Genomic DNA, 25,799 nt, shown 5'->3' on the forward strand with positions numbered 1-25,799 from the left:
TAAATCATAGTAAACATTGCTGTATGGGGTTGGTGGAAACCGTCAAGGCCTTGATCAAGATGTTAATCTGAACTTTGATACTAAAGAGTGACTCCATAATTTAGCTGGTTGCAGATTCTTTTAATTTTTGATGATGTAAATGTAATTCTAAAAACTTAATTGTCCAAAATATCTGCCAAATTAGTGATGAGGTGAATTGAATTATATTGTCTGATTTGTTTAAATCAATCAGAATCTCATTTGATGTGTATTTGTTTATGTTATCTAAATGTGTAATTGCTTATCAGGATCTGATACATCAATGACATTAAGCCCGTCAAAAGGATACGGGTCTGTCCGAAAAACAGGTATGAGTGGAGTTTCTGCAAACATTCCTGGCTTTGGAAAGACCATTAGTGGCATTCCTCGACGGAACACCTGCAATTATGACAGCAAAGGGTTGTCAAGTGAGAGAAGCCACATTGAACCTTCTGGAAGGTAATGTAGGAAAACCAAACAAATACTATTTTTTGTAATGTCTTTTTGCTATATTATCTACTCAATAGTCCATTGATGCATGTACATTACTGACAGTGTTAATTTTCTTATTTTGAATGTCTTGTGTATTTTGTTTTTCTAATTAGCATGAAATACCTGCTTTCCACTGTGGGATTCAAAGGCTCCAATGTGCTGATCCAGTTCCTCAGTTATTCCCAATTACTTTTATAGCTACTTCAAGGGGAATCTGTACTCACTCTCCAAAAAACAACAACACACACATTACGGCATCTGCCCTGTAGTACCTGAGCACTTGTGCCAAGTTTGGTACTGCTAACTTGTAAGTTTCAAACATGATGCCTCTGAGATCCCAGTGGAGTTCAGGAACACAAACTTTAATAGCAGATTTAGGTCCAGTGACCCTGGAAACATACTTTTAGACCCTATCTTGCTTTAGTGACCTTCCAGTCATGTTCTAGCCCCTTTGGTAGAGGGGCTATGATATATAAATAAGAACACCCCAAGTTTGATCCTGCTATCTCCAGAACTGTTGGAGGAATTCAAAAGCAAACAAGTAAATTCATACACAGTTTGAATTAATTGTATTAGTAGTGTGACCCTATGTTTCTTAAAACCAAGTCAAATGTTGTATGCAGTCTACTTGTGTGTTGTCAGCTCTGATTTTCAACCAACTTTGATCTTAATTGGTTTAAAAAGGAAAAATGATGATCTTTAAATATTTTCATGAAATTTAGTGGGATACAAGTTTTGAATGGTACCCTGGTGGGACAGGGGTAAGTTTATGGATTTACAATACTGAAATCCAGGGTTCGATTCCCTATGGTGGACACAGTGGATAGCTCAATGTGGCTTTGCTCTAAAACACAAACAAAATATTTGAATGTGTTACCTTTTGACTGATTTGAGAAAATGTTTTTTTTTATGTGTCTTGTTTTTAACTAAGTTTTCTGGTAAGAAGTGGTTGCTGTGTAACCCTTTCAATATGGGCAGGGGTCAGAGTTCATGTTATCACGTTTCATATACTCACATTCAAAGTTTTATAAAACCATTATTTTATACATGTACGTCCATAAATTTGGAGTAAAACTGTAATTTATAATGCAATTTTTAGTATCATACATTATTTAATTTTTTAATTCAAAAGTAAATATTAAAAATAAATAGCTAAATATTGGTTTTTTATGTGTCACATGGTACATTTTCTTCTGCTTTTGTTCAGATTGTATTGTGGGTGTCATAAAATGTAAAGTTTATAGTTTTTAATGAATTAGAAACTCAAGTTATCAATATTGTACATTATTTGATTTTTAATTCAAAAGTAAATATAAAAAAATACTAAATATTGTCTTCTGCTTTTGTTCAGATTGTATTGAGGGTGTCATATGATGTAAAGTCTATAGTTTTTATTGAATTAGATACTCAAATTACCAATATTGACAAGTTAGAGTATAAAATAAGAACCTCCTACCTTTTCTTTTTGCTGAGATATCATCATATTTAGGGAACTCGCCACAGTGGCTCTGCCCACCTCTTCCTCTCTTGAAAATACTTGTTTACCTACGCGTACTTCTCTTAAGTACGTGTTTATAACCAATTGAAAGTTCACATTTTGAACTACTCAATCCTGTCAATCTTCCTAAATTACTTACACTGGTAAAACCATTATAACAGTTGAAAAGTTTGAAGAGTGGTGATCAAGGTGACATCCTGATCAGAAATAAGATTTTTAAGACCAAAATATAGCTTAGTTAGGAAGCCTGTTAAATTACAGTGGATTTTTGTGGTATCAGTATATAGTAACTTATCATTTTTGGTTATTCCAAAATGAATACTGTATTGCCCCTAATTAACACCATGGGGGCATTGCAAACTGCAGGGGGTGTGAGCTAATTATAGTATTTGTGCAGTTCCAGATTCTATTTTTCACGTGTGATTTGTTCATTTCAATGCTAATAAGTGTGTATGTGTGTTTATTTTTCTTCATTTTGTTTCTAATCAAAATTACGGTATTAAAAGTGGATTATATGTTAGATCACTATTGCTGTTACAAGGTAGGCTTTATAAAAATACTGGGGTGATGATAATTAGGGGGCAATACGGTATATGAAACCTACAAAAAGTTTTTTATATCCTCCATGTGCAAAAGTTGACTAGGCTTAGCAACGATGCACAAGTATGAAAGCTTTGTAACATCATAAGTAGTAGGGATAATTGTTTTAGATGTTTTTTATTTACTGTTCTATGTTTTAAGAAAAATAACTGAAATTTAAGAATTTATTTGCAAATAATAATGATAATATATATATACACACACACAAATGTAGTGTATTGTAACCAAAATGTCACTATATTTTACAAAATACTGGCATTTTAGTACTAAGACTAATAAGAATAAGACATTTGTACTTTGCAAAAGTCAGTTTTATGCTATTCTATATGGTAATATGAGCTGCATGTGTGCCATATGATTGACAACTTGTGTGGTAGGATTATTAGTTGGAGATAGTTCAAAGGTCAGTAAATATAAATATATATATATTGTTACGAGATTTAAGCTATTTAGCATAAACAATTGTGATTTCCTGTTACAAATTGCAGTCATTCTTGAAAGAAAGAAAAAATGGTCATTTAGATTTGTTTCCTGATTTTTTTATTGTGGCTAAGAGGTCAGTAAAAGTGACCAACCCTGTATAGAGTTAGGGTAGAGAAAATAATTTATAAAATATAAAGTTTTTCAAACAAACGTTTGATATTTATTTAAAAGGTTATAGAGATTACACAAATGAAATTTGACAATTTTCAGAAGAACAAAAGTATTTTTAATCTTAAAAGCAAAATTTCTTTCATGTTGGATAGTCAACATTCCCAAAGCAAAAATTCATCTTTAATTAAAATACTAAATTCAAAAATCTGATATTTTGTATACAAAAGCCTTGAAATGTTTACTGGTAATCTGTAAACTTTTGTGAAGATACACATATATTATCAAAAGTTATAGGATGGTTAATCTCGTGGATTACATTGGTGATTATGTTGTAGGTGCAATTTGCCTAGCCTCGTAGGAAAATAGTTAAAGCACTGTTTTATTAGTTCAGGATGAAAAATTTTCAAATATAAAAACTGTTCTTAAAACTTATTTTTTACTAGGAAAACATTGTAAGTTATTATAGCTAATTGTTAGATATCCCACCTTAATCTTTTAAAATATTATGTGTAGGTACAGTTTAGCTTTTCCACAAAATAAAGTAAGTTCTGAAAAATAAGAATTAGCTTTTGTGTTTAAAATTTGAAGTTTCCTAAGCATGTGAACCGTGTTTCTTTTTTTTTCATGTAGTGGATCTGCTTTAAAGCAACCCGACACATTGTCACCTGCCTCTTCACTCAATAGACCTTTCCCACGAGGCACTGCTAATCGTAGCACTTTCCACAGTGGTCAGACTCGAGAGCGGCGTCATACAAGTGCATATAATGGACCTGGGACAGTACCCATACAAACTCAGGACTTGTCAAGTGTCACTCCTGGAAGTCGTCAGTCTTTCTTCAGTAAACTCTCCTCCAAGTTCAGTAAGCGGTGAGGAGATAAAAGTTGAATCTCATTTTATTTTCTGTTTATTGTAATATAAGTACAGAGGAATTGGTTTAGGTATTTACTAGAATGATGCTTAAATTTTAGTTGACTAGATTTATTTTGCACATTCTTTGGTAATATTACTTGAAATTTTAAATCACATATTCTGGTTTATATAGTATTTGCTCCTCAGAGGGTACATTATAAGCATGTGAGTATGCCATGGGCAAGTCCAAGGAAACTTGGCCTGGGGTGTGGGGGGTTGCCAATATATTCAACACCACAAAATTTTCTTCTTGAATCTGAATGGAGGTGCTATAATAAGAAAATACCTATAAAATGTTTTCCCTTTGATTTCTTAATGGTTTCTGTGAACATTGTCAAACATTCTGATGATATAAAATAATTATGCCTGATCTCATTGATTTTCTCAGAATTATATAATAAACTTATTTGTGATGTGTGTGTACAGAGTGCCCAGAAACCTAGAAAAATTGGGGAATTTGAAAAAGGGGTAAAACAATCAGGGAAGATTGTGCCTCCTCCCCTTTGTTTTTTTCTCAACCTTCTCATGCATATGAACTATATTACATAATTATGCCAGCTATTGGTATGTTTTTAAGTAGTCTTGGTGATAATTATCTAATTCAATACATTTGATATTCTTTTATGAAAAAAAACATTTTATTGCCTACCAACAAGTTCCAGTTTTTATTTGAGGAACACTTTCAGTTGTAATGTAGCCTAAAGTATGTTGTGAAGTTTTTATTATTCTTTATAAGTAGATTACAATTAGGTAGAATTATGAGGAAAACTTTAACTATCAATGTGTTGTACGTGTGCATAACTTGAAAATATGTATTTTTGACTGGAAAGTGGGTGGAAAATATTTTGAAATTATATGGCCAGTCTGGTTTATTTATTTGTAAGGGTAATAAAATTACAATAACTTATTTTTTTTTTCTAACACTTCACAAAAGGATAGCATAATCAGACCATTGAAAGAGTACCAGTTTACAAAATGTTAACAAGACTGTACAGTGTAGAGTATGAAAAACACATGGCTGCTTTTAAACTAGATGCAGAATATTATCAAAGTAAACCAACCAGAAATAACAATGGATGAATAAACTGCATTAAACAAATGCAAAAGTTAGCTATAAAAGATATATTTAATTATAGTAGTAGTAAATCACAAGTAATTGGTTAAACAGAAAAAATTTTTGTTAAAACTTGATGTGCAATAATTTACAGTACAGAGGTAGAAAATAATATTAAAAATTGGTTTGTTAACCATAAAATGTGTATAAAACTATCTTTCTCGGAAAAGAAGTTACATAACTAATCTAATGTGTATAAAAGCCAGTTGTCTTTTGGTAATGCTTTGTTCATCTGTGTTGCTTAGCAACAAAACTATGACCTGATATTGTTGTATTTAGTGTGTATATAATAGTTCAAACATTCACAAGGACTGTCTTGAATTCCACTTTTTTAAATTTTTTGTTTAGTTTGTGCATATACTTAGCTTGATGTAGTCATTTTAAAGTTCTTAATGAGTTTTAAAAATATCTAAGTTAAAGGTTATTGACTATATTTCATATGTTTCTATTAGATTTTCATAACGTTTTTCAGTTTTATTATTACTTTTTTGGATAAAACATTTTTTTTTTCTTTCTCTCAAATGTTATGCCATTAGTCTTAACTAGTGATGGTACTTGAAATTAATTTTTAGGTTTTAAACTTTGATAGAATTTTTATCATAAACCTTTGGCATGTTGGTTTGGGACTTTCATCTTTTGATAACTGAAAAGTAAAAAATATAAATGTGTGTGTAATACTTAAGTTATGACTCATTTTCAATTTAAGATTATGCCATTTTTATTGATTTTTTTGAGAGTGTAGTTGAAAAACTTTTTTTTTATCAATGTATGATTCTTTTTCTTTTATGATAAAGGGGTAAGTTTGGTGAACAAAGCTTTCTAAAACTCCATTCCACCAGTTTTTGTCGGGTCGGGCAAGGCTAGTGAATACGCATATAAAACAGAACTGTGCAACATAAAATTAAGTATTTATGCATCAAAAATCCATGTTCTTTTATACTAGTTAATCTTTTTCATGCAAATTAGAAGATTTTGTTTCGATGTTTGTTAGCCTTAATAAGTTTAAAGTTACACCAAACTTTGAAACTTTTATTTCAAAAAGAAAACCCAATCCTTTTAATTTATTATTTTTTATATTTCTCAGTCACTTCTCTGCAATTGTATTATCATGTATTTAGATTAAGCAGAGATATTCTGTAAACATTTGAACACTACTGTGTTTTGGTGTTTGTTGAATGATATTGTGACTTGTGTAATTTGTTTTTTCAAATGATACTCAGTATTAAGTAGTTAGACTGATTTGATAGTTTTGTGTTATGTCTTATTTTTGTAATGTTCTCAGAATAGCTTTAATCCTTTTTTTATAGGATGCTAATGTATTTTAATAATTCAAAAATGTGTTTGTTAGGTGTCTTGTTATTACTTGTAGAGAAGTGTTTTGTTTTCTTGAATATTTTTTGCTTCCAAGATTCTTTTTGTATAATGTATATTGTGTATTTACAGAGACCTGTTAAAGTTTTTTTAAAAGACTTTGTTATAAACTAATTTTGTGAATGATTAACAAAAATCTATTGTTTTCCAGAACCATGAATGATGACCAAGTGAAGCCACGTTCACTGAGGTTCACCTGGAGCATGAAAACCACCTCTTCTCGAGACCCAAACGAAATTATGCAGGAAATTCGCAAGGTCCTTGACAAAAATAATTGTGACTATGAGCAACGAGAGAAATTTCTGTTGTTGTGTGTACATGGTGACCCTAACACAGACTCGTTGGTCCAGTGGGAAATAGAGGTGTGTAAGTTGCCCCGGCTGTCACTAAATGGAGTTAGGTTTAAACGTATATCGGGCACCTCTATTGGTTTCAAAAACATTGCATCAAAAATAGCAAATGACTTGAAACTGTGAGAAAAACAAAGATAGAAGAGGGGGGAATACTGCTGGAAAAGTCATTCATTGGTATACAGTTAATAATACTCTTAGTACATTTCATCTGTCTATCATCTAAACAAATTTTAAGGGAAGTTGCATACCAGTAATCTGTTTTACAGGAAGTAAGAACATTTTTAAGATAAACACCTTTATATTGATTGATGCCTTTTTCAAGACATGTTACACAAATCAAACAAGTCATTTGGAATTTGTTTGAAACTGTGTGAACTTGCTACTGATATAATAATGGTAATTTCTGCTTGCATTTAAACCTTAATTTTAATAATGGGGTGACAACCAACCCTTATTAACTTAGGTAACACAAGATATGATGACAAAAGCAGATGTTGAAGTGAAATATTGATCAGTTAGAAAGTGTTAAAAGTTTATAAGGAACATATTTTTTTGCAAAATTGTTAAGTCATTAATATATTAAGTATATAAATATATATATATATATATATATTTCACACAGTAAATCATGAAATAACCATTTTAAGAACTGCATCCTGTAGAAAAGGCAAGTCTGTTACTGCTAAATTAACATTGTAATTAGAATTTTTGTACTATATTGTAATGCTCTGGCAACAGGAAGGTAGATCTTAACAAGGTAATAAGATGTCTTTTTTTTCTCTCATAAGGATTGCAAACAGTTTAGACATTCTGTAAGGTAATAAGGTTCCATTTAGAATCTTTGTAGAATAGGCATTATGCTTCTGTAATTTAGCATCATGTTTTCATCATTATCATCCTTGTCACCAGTGTATCATCTCTGTGATCTTTATGTTGGAAAAGTAGGATAAACGATTAGTTGAAGTAAGAACAAAATATTTCAAAACTTGACAGTGTCTTGTGGTTCATTATTTGTATAATTTGCTTGTTTTTTTTTTTATTTCTTGTATTCAAAGTAGACTGGCTATAACCTGGAAAAATTGCTTGGCTTTGACTTGCAGGTTAGTGATGTGGTTTAAAATTTAGGTACTAAAATGTTTTTTAGTTGCAACTATTTAGGTCACAATCAAAAGCAAATTATTTCTTGTAGTTATGTATTTACTATCGGTAGTGATGTGTTCTGGCAGCTAGCTCTGCACGGGAGCTTAATACAGAATTTGAGTTTTATTACATAGCCAAATAATTGCAAGTGCTTTTTTTTTTAAGCACTTTCACACAGTTGTTAAATCAGATCTTCAAAATTATCAGTTTTGTTTGATAGCCAAAGCACGTTTCTTTTCATATTTTGTTCTGTGAGACTAAATATGTCCAGTCCTTTTTTTTATTTGCTTCATTGATGATGCATTGTATAGTTACTTAGTTCCTAGTTGGACAAAATAATTTATGCATGTTCTTCAATTGAGGATGTTTTGATTGTTAGTTAGTGAAATTCAACAGATGTTGACCTGAATTGTGTAAGAATCTCAAGCCATTTTTCATGCCTGCGTATAAAAAGTACTGCTACTACTTCAAGTTTATTATTTTTTTGAGCTTGAATATTTCTTCTTATACATTGCAATTTTCATAAGAAAAACTTTTTTATTTTCTCAACTATAAAGGTACAGTTTGCTAGGTTATATTTACATAAATATATATATATATACATACATAAAAAGTGTAACCGTTGGCTTGACCCTGTCTTCCCCTGCTTTTTGGTGCTTTGTGTTCATCTTATCTGAAAGTAGGGTTACACTGTTACTGTGTAAATAAATTAAAGTTGACAGTTGGTGTGGATTTAGTTTCCTGTCTCATTTTTTGTCACAATTAACTGAGACTATTGTTATACATTGCTCAACATTTTTTAAATTAAACTTAAGCTATTGAAATGCATCAGAACATTTTCATATTATTTTTCTTTCAATATTGGATGTATTTTGCACTAATATAAATACAAATTAAGTGAAAGTAGAATATTATGTTTCTTTTGCTCAACTGAAAGTTTCTAATGGCTTTGATTGCATTATTTTTGTTAGTTATGACTTAACCTACTTTGTTTATTTTTTACTTTTCATTTTCTCTTACCTGTTTTTCATATTTAATCATGAAATTATGTTGTAGTAGTAAATGTTTTTATTATTTTTACAGTAATTAGATGGAACTCAAGTGTTATCTTGATAGGCCTACTTTGGAAAGTAGGAGGGTTTTTTTATTAATTGTTTGGGATATAAATGATGGTAACTACACAAGGAAACATAATAGTTATTCCTTAACATAATATATTTGTGTTTCTGCAACATTTTCACAATTATTAATATTAAGCACTATTTTTGAAACATTACAATCCACGTGTTTTGTCTGAAGCTGTATTGCTTTCAGAGTTTAAAATGTTTTCAATTACTTGCAGTGAAGAACAGCTAAGATTTACATAACCTACTATAGTATAAGCAAGTGGAACGTTAAAAATATTTGGGAAATTAAAAGTGGGAGCTATGCATTATAATTTTCTTATTTCAATATTTGTAAGGAGAAAAAATCCTGCATGGGACCCATTTTTCTCGTATGCTTTTAATAATGTACTTGTTCACCTAAAACTGATTTTACAAATGTAAAGACATGTTATTATGTATGAGCTATTTAATGATAAGGAAAAGTTACACATAACTAGGCTTTATTTACTGGAAAGAGAATTCACACATAAAGAAACAAAATGACCAACCAAAGGCACTTGTACACCATTTTGTAATTAACAAGTACAGAAATAATATGAACGTGGGGAGCAGTACATTTATTATATATATATATATATTACATATAATGACAAATCTTTGCCCTTAAATATTGAAGTCTCAAAATAAACCAGAAAACTGGTATATTACAGACATTTTAACACACTTAACATCTGCTCTTACTACAAAAATTGTGACGAACAAGTGCTTTGAACACACAAAAAAAATCTAAGAAACTAAAATTTTCTTCAAAATACGATATGTCAATTACAATGTACATAATGTAACATGTTTACTCTGATTCTATCGATGTTCACCACTGGAGAGAAAATTTACCTCAGTATTATGATGATAATGAGTAGGTATTACTATCAGAAAACTTGTTACAGTATTTAGTGATGTTGATCCCTGGGTTTCATGAACTATCAATAAGATTAGCCCAGTACTCTAGTTTTACCTAAAATAACAAAAAATGTATCCCTATACTTTTATTTTATAAAAATAGATTATATAAGTGTTCAGTGTTCACTCCAGTATTTTTCATTACAAAAATACATTGTGTAGACTGAGTACACTACTTACCACAGTAAATGACCCAACAATATTACTGAAGTAATTGTTTAACTTGGTGATACTGAATAGTTTTCACAAGTAATGACTCCATGGCATTTTTGTTCAATATTAAAATTTACAAATCAGCACTTTCTTATAATACCCTAAAGATATAAATTTGTTGTCCACTTTCTTTTGTGGAACAATTCTTTATAGGTTTCAAAGATAACATATTGTTCATCTTCTTACAAGATATCCACCCCCATCTTCCCCCAAACCATCTACTTTAATGCTAAATTCACTATCAATTTTTATCTACATTGTTTCAGTGTATCCCAGGGAGAAATATACTATCTGTCTTGTGAAATCTAGTCTTCACTATATTAATAAACATGCTGTCTATCTTCTTGTGAAATCCAATTTTTTCATTGCTGTAATAAACCTCAAAAATTCTTATAGGCACTCTAAGTGAAGAAATGTGTCTGTCCTCATAGTTAAAACAATTTTTGGACTTTGAGTTTGGAGCCTTTATTTTTTATGTTAATCAGCCTGTTAACAGTTAAAACATGACAGGGAACTTTACAACTGGAATGTCTGGTTATAAATTGGAATAGTGAATTATTTCATTATCATTTTCTTATGAAATAAACAGGACTTAAAGGCAAGGCCTGATTGTTGTTTTTTTACCCCAGGTTACTCGGTTTAGTTAGTAGAAGAAAGTGCAGACAACAAAACTCCCTACATTTCCTCATTCTTTTTTAAAAAACTGTGAAGTATTACTACATAAAATTAATTTTCACAAACTTAATTAAAACCAAACAAAACTTTTTCTATTGCACAGACTGCACCACTTTGTAATACTGAAAATAATTCTAAATACAAGGTAACAGCAAAAAGTAATAACATCACCTTAACAAGTAAACATTTTCATTCTGACTAACATGAACTTTGATCTTTTTCTGCAAACAAAATTCTTTTTCTATATAAAAATTGTTACTAACAAAACTACTGTAATTTGATTCTTCAACATCTCAAATTTAAGCATGAGATCAACTACTTTAATGTCATTTAAAAATTTCTCTAAGACCAAGTATTAAGATTTAATATAAAATGTTATTTGTAGACATGTTTACTAACACATCAAATTATGTAAAGAAGTAATTCCCTCTGAAAGCTGCATGTTATACACATCTGTTATTACAGTTATCCTTATTATAGTTCTCAACAACATGGCTTCAGTTTCTTATATCATCCTTCATTATTTGGACAACTATTAAAATATATTTAAACATAAACATACAAAGATATTGCATTAATTAAATGAAATTTGTTTACAAAACACAAATATCCATAACAATCAAAATTCACTTCTAAGCCTAAAATTGACAAGTATCACATACTGCATATAAAACGATATTTTCCAGATAGTTGCTCATTTCTGTTCTCCCAATAACCAAACTTTTAAAGTATAAAGAATGTATTTTTGGTTTTCCAGAAAATCGTGTAGGGCACTACGTACATGGCCCAGTTTTAAAAAGTTGTCCACCTTCCATTTGTTTTCAACACATTACACTGTTTTGGGTTGCGGCTGATTTACTTAATTAAAAGAGCATAGGGATGCATAATTTTGTTAGTTCTAAACTCGATGGGCCTAATTAGTTATTTTCAAAAATAGACTTTTGTGAGCATTTTTATTTGAATAACTTTACATCTGTTGAATATTTCTATTTTGAACCAAAGAAAATAGGTTACAATAATTTCAAAACAAGTATATGATACAGTTTCACAGACAAATCTTACCAAAGCTTTTATAACTGACAAAGGCAATGTTATCAAACAATGAATTTATTCAATACAAACTTGTGTTTGTTACCATTTTATTATCCCTTGATTATTATTAAAAGTTTTACACCTACATATTTATGTATTAACTAATATCATTAATTCTACAAATATTAATAAATTCTCCAAATATTTGAATGACAGAGCACAATACAGAAAAAAATTTTAACATATGAAGTTACAACCACTTGGACTGAATCTCCCTACAAAATCTTAAAAGTTCAACTTTTAAATTACATGCGTCATGCTTGCTTTGGTGTGAAGAAAAGTACAAACTGTTGGTTTTGGTTTTCAGCGAGTTATTTTATCTTATTTCTTCTGGCATATGACATATTACAATATAAAAATATTAATAATTTAAATATTTAATTATCTTTGTCTTTAGTACGAAAATATATTATGACATCCTGTGTGATGTTCGATATATCCTACTACTAAATATGGATAACCAGGCCACATCTGAGTGTGCATGGTTTAACTAATACAGCTGAACAATAGAATGGAAGAACATGTTTAATTTGTAAAGATCGGAAGGCAATGGACAACCTTCTTAATATAGACAGCATGATAGTGTTATAATTGAAAAGATTCTTGACTAAGCGTACTGTATTGTTAACTACAATTAAATTAAATGATACCAACCTTATTAATTTCCTATTTAGAGTCTCCTAGTCTTACTTATGCCAATCTAAGGCAACTCTAAAACTAAATTATAGCTAATAAGCAATAGGGGAAAGAAGGGAAAAAGTTTCAACTTAAGTAACAAAAACAAAATACTAGAAACTTCAGCATTCATAAAATATTAACATACAGAGTACAGATTATTTTTCCAACCACAATTTCATCTATAAATTGCTGTTTATTAAATATCACTACAAAAATCAGATTTCCTCATTAAATGGAGAAACTATCCTATACTTGTACTTTACCATTATTAGGACTACTAGTATAGGTCACTGTAAAGACTACTTTGTGACCAATAAAATAGGGAAGAAATAATTACAAAAAATACATCTGTATATCAAATTGAGAAAACAATTTTCCTGTGTAACTTCCACATATCAAACTATGCTGTTACAAGTAGACTATTATAGTATATAATATACATATTAATGTTGTCTTACATGCTTAGTTTTAAAGAAGTGCCTGAATTTATATGAGAACAGTACATGGATAAGAATGAAACACTAAAAATCTCAATACATAAGTATATATATATATATACTTGTATAAACTGTTTTAGAACTGTAATATTGATATCATTTGACACGTTAGGGTCATCTCTTTCTAATATAACAAATGAAGTAACCAAATACTGTTGAAGAAGCCACAACAGGAAACTCGTGGTACATATCCCAATCAGTTTCCAAACTTTCTTCAAAAATCATAACAAAACTAACTTGCAGCATAACACAAAGGACGGAAGAACATCCATATCATTTAAACAGTATACTTGTGCCATAAGGTAAAAAGAGTATGCTAATATTAAAAGGTAATTTTTCTTTAAGTTCACTTTCCAGTAGATTTGAACATTTAAGTTGTAAGTATAGGAATGCAGATATAGCGATAAATATCTATGTATATTATACGTGTACTATTCTTGTTTCCAACACTAAAAACAAATGTGAAAAATATTTTTTGGATGTACAACTTAGGAAAAGTGATCCATTATTGGAATGTTAAAGAATACTTAAAAACTGCAAACAACTTTTAAAGCACTTGAGGCAAATTTTACTACAACATGGAGTCTTCAGAAACAATCACATTACAAGCAGACATGTCACCTAGCAAAATAATTTTTTCAATATTCCTGCTATCATCTTATCTGGGATATTTAAATACTTTTACAACTCATCCAATATTCTGATAAAGAGCACAAGATGGATGCTTGAACCTTACTGTTTGGTCCCAAAAGATACCAGTTTGGTTACTAAATTTCAAAATCTCTTAAAAAGTCAAATCATCTCAAGTCTTGAATTCAATGTTAATAAACACTGTTCATTTACCAGAAGTTGCCCAAACTCACTTTTACTGTGTTCATCTTAAAAAATAATCTAAAATAAAGGTTATAAAATAAAAAAAGCATTGAATTCTATATATCATCTGGAAGACCATCAGATTTGCATATTAATCCTATTGGCAAGAAATGAAATGACAAAAGTATTTACATTGTTAAAGATGAGAGCAGAAGTTTTATTCATTTACAGTATGAAAATAATAGTAGAAGGAAATTATTACTAAAAACACTAGCTAAAAATAGCCTGGTCAACATTTAATAATTACTTAAATGTGGAAAAAACTATTTTCATGTAATGAAATAAGAATAACCATTTGGAAAAGATGTAAATTCATAAATTCTTTCAAATCTGCTTACCTAAAAAACCATATTAAGACAAATTTCTAAAAAAATGTACATAGAAATATTTCACAAACCAAATAAACAGTTCAAGAATAAAATTGGTTTGATGCTATAAAAAAATGTCAGTATTGGAAATAAGCTAATACAAATTTTCTCCAACAGTAAAGCTAAAGCACACTAATTTTAAATGAAATTTCACATTGCACTCTTGTCAAACTTCGATGTAACAAAGAAAAAAAAACTCCATCTCTATACATTTACTCCTTGGAAGTTTTTTTTATACTTTATCCAATAAATTTAGGAACAAACTTAAAAAAACCAGTAACACTATGATGAGGTTGAGAAAGATCTTTGGATATTTTAGTATAGACTTTTACAAGTGCTTCAAAACACTCCCATCTTCAAACATTAAGTATTCAACATTCAGTAACAATGAGAAATATAAATCTGAAGGTTTATGTTTCACTTGAAATGCTCATAAATTCCTAATGTAGCATCACCTGAAGCTTTTGTTTTTGTATTCTGAAACTTTCCAGACTGGACAAAACCTTCCATATGACTTACAGCCAGCCTCCAGTGAGCTTATGGAAAAGGTCTTCATTAAGCATTTGATTCTGGTCTTTTGATCTCATGGACAAGAATATATAACCACCAATAAACTCGTGTACCACCTTGCAGTGTGCACTCAAACAACTAAATACAATTTCCTCTTCTTCAAACTGGACCATCATTTCTCGAGTATTCCAGTTAACATTCCAAGCTTTCATGGTGTTAAACCGCCAAGTTTTGATAAGATCTCCTGAGTGAAACTCCATTCGCATTAGTCTGTTGTATGCTATTCCCAACAATTCCTGAAAAATTTTTTAAATTATACTCTTGGAAATACAAATTTCATTGTTTAAGACCAGTTCTTAGAACACTTTTCATTGTTAACTACTGTTTCCAACAATTCTTACATTACTTGTAAGAAGAGCTAGGAATTAATGGTATTTGCTAATTGAGTAATCAACAGCCCCATTAATTCATTAAATTTGATTTATCAATTTTGGTACAGTGTTTCTCAAACCACTATGGGTATAAGCCACAAAAAAAACAGCTAGCAGTTCAAGAAGAAAAGAAAAAGTTGGCAGTAGGTGCTATCAGACAGTTGTGTTCCCTCTAGTCAGAAGTTCAAAATTAGTGAAATTGGCAGCCAGCCTTAGTAGCTTTGTCATAACAAAAATATGATGAACAAAGTTTGGCGGCAATGAGAATCCTTCAAACCTGATACCCTCATATCAAGACCACCCCCCACATCACCAAGACTTAACAAAGTAATAAACTTGAGGTAAAATAAAAACAACTTATAAAGCTAAAATTGAGCAGAGCACAGATATCCCATAATGTTGCTTTGTGCTTAAAACAAACATAATAGCAATATTCTATTTTTTATATAAATATTTGGAATAATCAAAAATTGTAATAACTGAAAATCTAAATTTCTATTAGTTAATTTTTTGATACAATAAATTTAATCATAATTTCTATTAATTAATTGTTAAAATACTCAAAAATAGTAAAAACTAGAAACACTAATTTTGATTAGTTGATTTAATCATAAGTTTGATTACATAATTAGTTTACGTAGCACTAATTGACATAATCATTGCTTATAGGTAATAAATTAAATCACTCAGCTCTACTTTTAATGGTTAACTATTATTTCAAATAATACCTTTAAAGACTGAAGACTATTTCCAACAATTCGTATAATAAACATTAAAGAATACTTCAAAACATTCACACAAAACTTGTACAGGCTAATGAATAATTCCAACAATCCTTACAATACTTGTAAAGGCTAAAAATTACTTCCTTTAAATCCTACAATATTTACAGATTAAATAATACTTCTAACAATTCTTACAATGTTTATAAACTTCCAACAATTCCTACAATATTTTCAAAGCTAATATAAATTTTAACAACTTCAATAATACTTGTGAAGATAATTATTACTTGAAACATTTCTTACAATACTGGTAGAGACTAAATAATACTGTGATATGAAGACATACTATTCATTTTCCACTTTCATATTTTAATATATTGTTTGCTGTGGTACAAACTGGTTTGAGTATGAGCTGTACAAGTACTTAGTCAGTTTTTTTTTGGATGAGGAATTTACAGAAAATCCTGAGAAAAAAATTACAAGTTTTATGAAGCTAAATACATTTTTTTGAGCAGTTGAAAAAATAAAACATAATTTCAATGAATACTTGTGCTGTTATAAAAATTTGTACCATACTTTTTGCACCTCATATGATTGCCACGTGACTCAGTGAGGTAAACAAAAATGATGGATTAATGAGAAATAATAAAGAATATAGAACAAAATCTGATTGGGTTAAAGAAAAAGAAATCCTGACAATGTAATTGAAGAAAATGTTGCATTTTGTAGCAGTTGCGATGCAGCTGTGAAATGTGCTGCCTGTGAGACTTCAAATTTAACCCTGCTTGCTTATTCATAGACATCATTCACTGTTGATGAAAACTAACAAAAACATTATCATCTAGACTGTAAAATTTAACCCTCATCCAAAAAATATTGTGATAGTACCATTGTTGCTACAAGCTCTGGTGAACAAAAGTGGAACCCAACAATCACTGGTATATTTAGGAATGTGAACAAATACAAGTCAACATCACAAAGAGCAAGTGTGTTACAACTAGAATGGCCAGATACATAGTAAAGGATCTTAGTAAAGCGTTTCAGGAGCTTGTCGCCACTCTAGACCCTGGATACACATTACCTTCAAGAAAGTAGTTTTTAGAAGTAACAGTTCCAAAGATTTACCAGGAAGTTAAGTTGGAAGTCTAGGAAAGACTTAAGGTATATTCATTAATATAATTTACCTAATTTACAGTGACACAAAAGTTAAGGAGCTATACAGAATTTAAAAAACGAAAAAACATGAAAATAAGTACCTAGTAAATAGCATTAGTATGCTATTATGATTTTTTTATCATTATGTTAAAAATTATACTTATTTCAATATTTTGATGGTATACCTTATAAGATAAGTTTGAAAATTTAGTGCTTTAGATTTAAAGGTTCATTGTTTTTAAAGGGTGCACTGACAAGCGATGGGTGGACATCAAGGTCAACAAAATAGTACATCACTATTACAACTACATTCATAGATATAAATTGGGAATTAGTAAACGTTGTTCTCCAAACACACCCATTTCCAGAAAGTCATACAGATAATACTCATAAATATTTAATAAAGTTTAGTAAACAATTTAATAAGTTAGTTAAAAAAAAAAAGGTTAATGGTGATCACAGATGGAGATAAGTTTTTAATGGTAAATTAAATAGTAAAAACATAAAAAAAATGATTAGCACAGACAAGAATACAAACTATTAAATTTAAACTTTAAGAAAATCAATTTAAAAATTATTATTGATTATAAATGAATGGTGATCACATATATTGATATACATATGTTTGAATTACTTGGAAAAATTAAATATTTGATAAAACATAAAATTTAGAAATAAAACTGATCATCACAGGTGTAATTTATAAATCACAATTTATACATATCATAGCTTTCCAGCCATAAATAAATCAATTGCAATAACACAATACTGCACACAGCTTTGCAAAAATCTTCATTTTCAACCATCAACACTGCAGCAGTAATTCAGAGTGCAGGCACTAAATGGAAATTGCCGACAACACTCAGAGTTTGATGGAATGTATCCAGGTTACCTGGCCCACACTATAAAACTTGCAGTTCAGAAGGCACCTAAATTGAAAAGTATATCGCACATCCTTGCTCGGTTTGCCATATTGTCAGTTTCTTTTACCGAAATGCTGTGGCTGCTGCAGTACTGAAGACCAAGGCTGAGTTATTATTCCTACCTGTCCACAAGCTTAAAATTGATGCATGTACCAGATGGAATTCAGCCTATGATATGATTACTAGGTTTCTGGATATGCAGCCAGTTATTTTGCAACCTTGAGAGCAAAAAGAGTTGGTTCATGTTAAAGACAAAGATATAAAGAGCCTAAATGATGACAATATCTGTCTGGCAGAGGATATTGCAGCTACCCTAAAACCCTTGAAGGACATCACTGTAATGTTGTTTAGTGTAGTGAATCATCTCCAACATTATTGGCTTACCAACAGTATTATTCTGCCAAAGGAAGGTGACCCCTCAACTATAGTAGAAATGAAACATATCATGAAGGCAGATCTTGTGATAAAACTGATATCTTAAATATAGTATGTGCTGACAACCCCACTTTAAACTGCTACCTTACCTGTCAGGTGAAGAAAAATTCTCAGTATACACTTCTCACAGAGAAAGCTGTTAGAGTATACACTAAAATGTCCAAACAGGTAATAGTAAAAACATAAAATCAAGACGACCCAGTGTCTTATCCAAGGAATGAGCTACTACTATCATTTGCTACATGGTCTGTTATCAACCTTACCTAATAATAAAGACACTAGCAGCAATCCAAACAGCTTTACTGTCAATATCACTAAGTCTGACTTACATGATCTCTTGGGGAATGTTATGTTATGCAGGTAGAGCCTGCTAAGTTAATTCCAGAGTTAGCATAGATGGAAATAATTCAAGATAAAAGTGAATCACTAATAAGCCTTAAAAGTAGCTTACTTAATTGGTGGAAATAAAATGAGTTCAAGTGTATCATCAGAGCATGTTTCCTCAACAGCTGGTTACATCTTATCAGCACAGAGGGCAATCTTAAAGGATAAACATCTGAACACTCAAATATTAAAAAAAAAGAACATGAAGTCAATTCTGTAACCATAATTTATTGGGGACATTTACTGCGCTTTATAAGTGACAGATAGTCAGTAGTAAGACCAATTGAAACAGTTTTACAATTAAATGTTTTTTTTACCCATTTGTAGTACTTTTACACTTGTGAACTGACAGAACTGCACAAGATGGCACAGACATATAGTTTGAATTCTTAAATTGAAAGTTGAAAAATGTTTCAAAATCACAATGTTTAATTCTAGTCACTTCAAAGTATTCAGTTTATTATTTGTATTATGACAGTTTATCAAATTTCATAAATCAGTCTGTGATCTCTAATTTTTCTTTCTTTATTATTCATTGCTCTTTTATGGCTCACAGCACATAAATATATTATTTTCTTAGTAAAGTTAAGTATATACCCTATTCTAAGCTTTTTCCTCACCAAAAAATGAACTGTTGAGATTGAGATATACTGTGGTACATACTGCAGTATTTGTTAAAAACCCATGGTATACTGCAATACTTTATTTTTTGTGGTACCCAATTCTAGTTTTCACATAACATGTAGTCAAGAAGATTGCTCAGTTTCTTTTGTCACACCTACTTTTATTTTTTGTCATTCTCTTAATATAACATCTGGTCTGCCTGTGGGGGATATTGCTGTAAAAATGCACTTTGTGCATGAAAGTGGACAGCAGTTTCCTCCAATGGTAGGTCAGGTGATATCTCGATGTTATAAACTTCCTTACTTTCAAATTGAAATGAACAGTCACATGGATGGTACTAGTCAATCTAGGTAAGTCTGGTGTAGCTGTTTTAATTAAGTAGTATAAGGTTTACTCAATCTAGAACAACTTCAGAGAGAAAACATGTATGGACATAGCATGTATATATGTATCTGTGTATATAGACGAAAAAATAAATACAATGTAGCGCCATCTATTGAATGGCACCACAAACAATAATCCATACAAAATTTCACACTTTGGGTATTCAACATTCAAACAAAAAAATAACTACAGTATGTGCAACAACCATTTCTTTATCACAGAACATAATTTTAAATAAAGATATTCTCCTCACAACAAAAACACGACTTTCACTAGGACTGTATGTGAGGGTTTGATTATATCTTTATTGACGTAATTTCTAAATATAGTATTAAAAATATTGAGCTCTTAAAAATAAAGCTCTTTCAATAAAGGGTACCACTTCTAATATGTAAAAACATTACAGTTTATATCAACACAATCCGAACACTTTTCCTGTGCAGTACTTTCCAGACCCCTCTATTTTTTTAGAAAATGTTCAGTTTTGCTAAAATTTTTTTCAATGGGATATGAATGTTATTATTATTAATTACTAGCACAAACAACTGCCTGTAGGGCAGCATTTCTGCTAGTACTTATAAAGTTTTCAAAGAAAGAAGTGGCCCATATCCTAATTGCTTACTACAGTGCTTCACTATCACAAAAACAAAAAACATAATGGTTTTTAAGTCATTTAAGCCTAACCTAGGACATACTAAGCTTAATACTATATTTTTTAAGTTCAAATTATTTTACTGGTTTATGCACATAAAAATTAATGCAAAAATAAGCTGAATACACAAAATTTTTAGAAACGTAAACTTTTGTTTACCTTTTCTTACTAAATATAAAATTATACACAAATACTAATCAAGATACAGTGTGTTTAAGAAGTTTTACATTGGTTAATATCCCTCTAGTTACGTAAAAAGTTTAAAAACTTTTTTTTAATGAATAAATCAAAATCCTTATATCCAAAGAAATCACACGGAAGAAATCTTTTTAAAATACTTATAAGTTGTAAAACACATGTTACCATTCTCTGGACTGTTATAAAAGGTGATATTTAGAAAATTTTACATGCTTTTATCACTTTTCAAGTAATAAAAAGAGAAACAAAAAAGAACTTACCTCACGTTTGCAACCTGTAAACTTTATCGTAAAAAGAGAAATTCCATATTCAGGTAAAGCTTGCCAAGCTTTAATGAAATTCAACTTGGCTTCTACAAGGTTCAATTTACTGACATTAACATGGGCTTGTAAGATCTGGGTGATAATCTGAAACCAAGAATAAGATTAAATGGACTTCTTATTATGTATCGAAAAAAAGCATTTTCTCAAGAATTCTTACAGGTTAATATATTTATGGTCAGAATATTAGCCTCAGGGATCATATATTTTAAATCATTAATCTAAAATATTTCTATAATGTCTACATTAAGTTAAACAAAAGAAATTAGTCTGATTCACCACAATAAATTTATTTATACTTTCTTTTATGGGTAAGATAATTATACGAATATTAAGTAGTGCTTTTACTATGTGTTTCACTTAGACAAATATATATAGAAATTAAGCATAAGTACAACTTTTAGTCCTAACTGAAAATCATACCTTACTAAATCTATTTCAATTTTATCCATTTTTTTGGATATTTTGATACTGGTCACATTTTTCTTTTATGTTTAACTTCATTGTCTTTTATTGTACCTGTTTTTCTTTAGATCTTTTCAGAAACCTTGGTGCAATAAAATCTTCTAAATTAATATCCACTTGTGAAGGGCTGACAATAGGAGCTTCAGCAGGTTGCTGCAATTTCAGGAAGTCAAGAATGGATCGGACTTCCATATCATAAGAACTATCTGCCATTGTTTTTCCTTTTGTAGCCAGGCGACAAGCAGCCATCCACTTGGCATACTGCTCCCTCTGTGAGAAAGAGAAAGAATGCAACTACATGTAATATTGTTATTTATTAAGACTTTCCTGGTAAGGTCAGTACATTCAACTGTTCATTAAAAAAAAGCTCATTTCTCCTTCTCAGTTGAGTTATGTGGATACACGCAAGTCTGAAATGACAAATTTGGCATGTTTTTACGATAACACATTTCTTTACACCTTATCTTGACTAGAAGTTTCCATTCTGGTCCCATGTACACATTAATGATATTTTTCTCATATTTCTGTAGGTGATCTAGTAGTACATCCTTCCTTCTTGACATCTTGATCCTATACATTAACCAAAGTTCATTTTACATACATCTTTACAACTGATCTAGTAGTCTATCTTGCACTCTTGACAAGGCACTTTCAACACAACTCCACATGTAAATTAATGTTTCTTACTTACATCTTTACATCTGATCCAATAATCTACCATGCCTTCTTGACTAGGAGCTTCTAACTTGATGCCGTATCTTCCTTGAGAGATGTTCACATCTGGGGTTACTTCACAGCCTTTATAAAGATTACAGTACCAAACAGCTTATCAGTAGTTACATGCACTGTTTCTTGAATCCTTATTACTAAATTGTATGATAATTAATGCCAATTCTAATTCTTACTGCACACACAAAAAAATGAGGAAACTTACATTTGCAATCAATCAATAAGGATGAAAATGAATTAGTGTTACTAAGCTGAGACCACTGTGAGATAATACGTTAATTATGCAAAACTATTGTAATATTATTGATTCATGAAGCTACTATCAAATAGACTCATTTTTCAAAAGATACTACATAAACTGTGCACAATGACAGTAACATTACCGACTGATGAAACCTCTGGTATGTAGAATCGGATTTCAAGAGAAATCAATGAACTGTGTAAAATAATGGTAATATTACTGGCTTATGAAGCTTTATCAAATCAACCCATATTTCAAAAGATACCATATGAATTTCGTAAAATGATGGTAATATCAGCTATTCATTATTGCTAATGAAAATACCAGTCTTGTTTTAGCATTGAAATCAAACTTATAATGTTCAATATATTTAAAAGGTAAATTATGAAGCCCGAGAATTATTATTATAAAATGTGAGCTTATGATGGTAACGAATACTCTATGTGCATTAAAGGAAGCTATATGGTAAAAAGGATTACTGAGCATAAAATATTTAATAAAAAACATAATAATTATAACGTAAAACATTTTAACACTCTTCAACCTCAAACAATTTCTATAGTATTTCATAAAACTAACTGAAAGTTTTCAGCAAAATTCTTTGGATATATTTTAAGTTACTTATTGACTTTCCAACCATTTAAAGTGCTGAAAGCAAGTTTTAGTCTCCATTAATATCAATTATGTGAGAGGGATTCTGAAGACAAAAGTAGGAGTACTAGTGTAATAATAAACAGTAGGGAAACGACTGATGTGCAGATACACAGATAGTTGAAAGTCATGGAGAGATCTTTGAGAGTACGAGTATAATTGTAAACAATCAGACAAAAGACTGGTATGCAAATACTTGGTACTTAGAATGGTTGAAATCATGAAGAGGAAAACTTTCATTGTTCATCTTATTAGTGAAGAATGAACAAATATTGTTTTGTTTTTTTAATCTCATTAATTCGTCTAAGTTATACTCTAATTTGTTAGGCTAATTATTACATGGTACTTATATGAAAACAAAAATATTGCTAGTATTTGAGGTTTTTTGAGTTTGTAACGTGGATAGCAGAAGGAGCATTGATTAGTCAAACTGCTAAAAATAAAAATTCAAGTGTAGGCTTCATTACAAGAACAAAACTGGCAGCATATATTTTGAAGAGATATTAAATGATAAACTATCAACATATGATTTCTAATATTTTCTTTTTTACAATTGTATAGTACAAAATAAATTTTTGTACATCTTCCAAAAACAGTAAAACAATCACAGTGAATAGTAGTTATCAACACTACAAATGAAAATAATGCACAAAAATCAAAACCTAACAAAATAAACAACTTCTAAAGGTTTTTCTAGGACAGTATTTTATATACATAATTTCTGTAAGTTTTGAAACTCTCATTGATATTAGAATTTTCTGCACAGAGAAAAGTTTTACTTTAATCTATGTTAACTCTATGATGCTGAAGTTATAACAGCAGCAAGTAAAATCATTCTGCAAATGTTTACACACCTTTCAGATTAATTTCCATTACTGGTGCACCTTTATCACTCTTGTAAATAGAAATTTTTGTGTCTTTGAAGGAAAAACTGTATTTCTTAGGCCTTTTCAGTGTCAATCTCTTAGGTCTAGATAAAAAATATAAGAAAAAAAAACATTTTACCATTCAACAATTTAAATACACTGGATGCTTAAATCATATCAAGGTATGAACATAAGAGCTTCTGGCATTTGGATGTTTTAAAATACATCTCTAAATGAAAACCAAACCTAACCAATTTATAGTTACTTAATGCTCATGGGATATTTCAGGCAGAAATAATAGATAAATTTGTTTTGTTCAGCTTATAATCCAAGTGATATGTATGTATTATTAAGACATTATATTGTTTCATGTATTTGTTAGCAATTTAAGCAATCATCTTCAGATGTTTGTTTCTAAAGAAACATCGGAAGCCAACTGCTAAAACTATAATTGAAAGCTTGTGAATTAAACAAAAACATGGAAAAGAAAACTTAATACATACATATATATTTTGTTTTTATTAACATGTTTATTATAGTAAAACATGTTTCAATTATTTTATTACCTTGGTCAAATACTTCCAGAATTGGCACTGACGAAAAAAATGGTAAAAATCCAAAACTGTTGTGTAGTATACTTTGTTGAAAATAAACTAAAATACATAAAACTTATTATCTCTTTGTTTTTAACTTCGCTACTTGTTGAGTACATCATTTCTGTCTGTCACATAAATTTCAATTTTCTTAATTGTTAATAGCATCAAAACACAATGAATCTCTGGAAATACAATAGCCTAACAGCAGTGTGCACATTATAAAAAAAACTAAGTATGACTAGAACAATCAAGAATCAGAAACCAGCTTGATGATGACTGATTTTTTTCAACCAAGCAGCTGACTAAATTACTATTTTACCGACAGTCCAATGATATTTTTATCATGCCCTATACTAGATGTTCTCAAATTGAGGTTCAGGGATATTGTGGTCTTAAGGTGGTTGCGAATAGTAAACTGTTTTACAGCTTTCAATATTTTTTAGCTTGGATATAAACTGTATATATAGAAGTTAACATTTTCATTACCTAAAAATGTATTTTCAATAGATACTTACCTCTTCACACAGATTAGCTATCTTTCTCACGCCTCTGTCCAAAACATTTGTATGCCACTAACCTTGAGGCAACTCCAACCTGATTTTATGTGAATTATATCATTGTATGATGACATTATCACATGACAAAACCCTCAACCAATAGGAAGGCAACATATCTCCATGTGCACTAACTCCTTCTATGCATTTGCACTCATGATTTTTCATTCTTTGATGAGTCAAATATGAAAATTTGCACCATAAGAAAGGAGGATGGGTGGGAATGTGTGTGTGGTGGTACTATTAGAAATATTTTTTTCAGTTAACTCTTTCAGCATAGCCTCTGTCCCTGGGCCTGACCTCATAACCATTTTGTGGCTCATGTGCACTCATGTTATTGTATCAAATAACATAAAACTGACCTTTGGTCTACACAAAGTAACTTGTCTTGGCTGTGTTTTAGT

The 25,799-nt window shown here is 30.1% G+C and overlaps 2 protein-coding genes across 4 annotated transcripts in view; one reads left to right on the forward strand and one right to left on the reverse strand.

Annotated features, from left to right (window-relative positions):
- Window positions 1-8,822, forward strand: part of LOC106466611 (MAP/microtubule affinity-regulating kinase 3-like) — a 51,718-nt gene extending 42,896 nt beyond the window's left edge. For 2 of the 3 annotated variants that reach the window (XM_022394646.1, XM_013926904.2), the window contains 3 exons: window positions 288-477; window positions 3,833-4,069; window positions 6,749-8,822. In XM_022394646.1, the coding sequence (XP_022250354.1) occupies window positions 288-477; window positions 3,833-4,069; window positions 6,749-7,073 (752 nt within the window). In that variant the 3' untranslated portion in view covers window positions 7,074-8,822. The remainder of the gene's footprint in view (window positions 1-287; window positions 478-3,832; window positions 4,070-6,748) is intronic. The other variant, XM_022394647.1, reaches the window with a different exon arrangement.
- A 584-nt stretch (window positions 8,823-9,406) lies between these two features.
- The window catches only part of LOC106466612 (unc-112-related protein-like), a 78,825-nt gene continuing 62,432 nt past the window's right edge, over window positions 9,407-25,799 (reverse strand). The window contains exons 9-13 of the mRNA XM_013926906.2: window positions 24,234-24,349; window positions 22,450-22,556; window positions 21,813-22,028; window positions 21,234-21,380; window positions 9,407-15,358 (exon numbers count right to left, since the gene is read on the reverse strand). Of these exons, the coding sequence (XP_013782360.1) occupies window positions 15,068-15,358; window positions 21,234-21,380; window positions 21,813-22,028; window positions 22,450-22,556; window positions 24,234-24,349 (877 nt within the window). The 3' untranslated portion in view covers window positions 9,407-15,067. The remainder of the gene's footprint in view (window positions 15,359-21,233; window positions 21,381-21,812; window positions 22,029-22,449; window positions 22,557-24,233; window positions 24,350-25,799) is intronic.

The sequence above is a fragment of the Limulus polyphemus genome, unplaced genomic scaffold, assembly GCF_000517525.1.
Source record: "Limulus polyphemus unplaced genomic scaffold, Limulus_polyphemus-2.1.2 Scaffold2321, whole genome shotgun sequence".
NCBI lineage: Eukaryota > Metazoa > Arthropoda > Merostomata > Xiphosura > Limulidae > Limulus > Limulus polyphemus.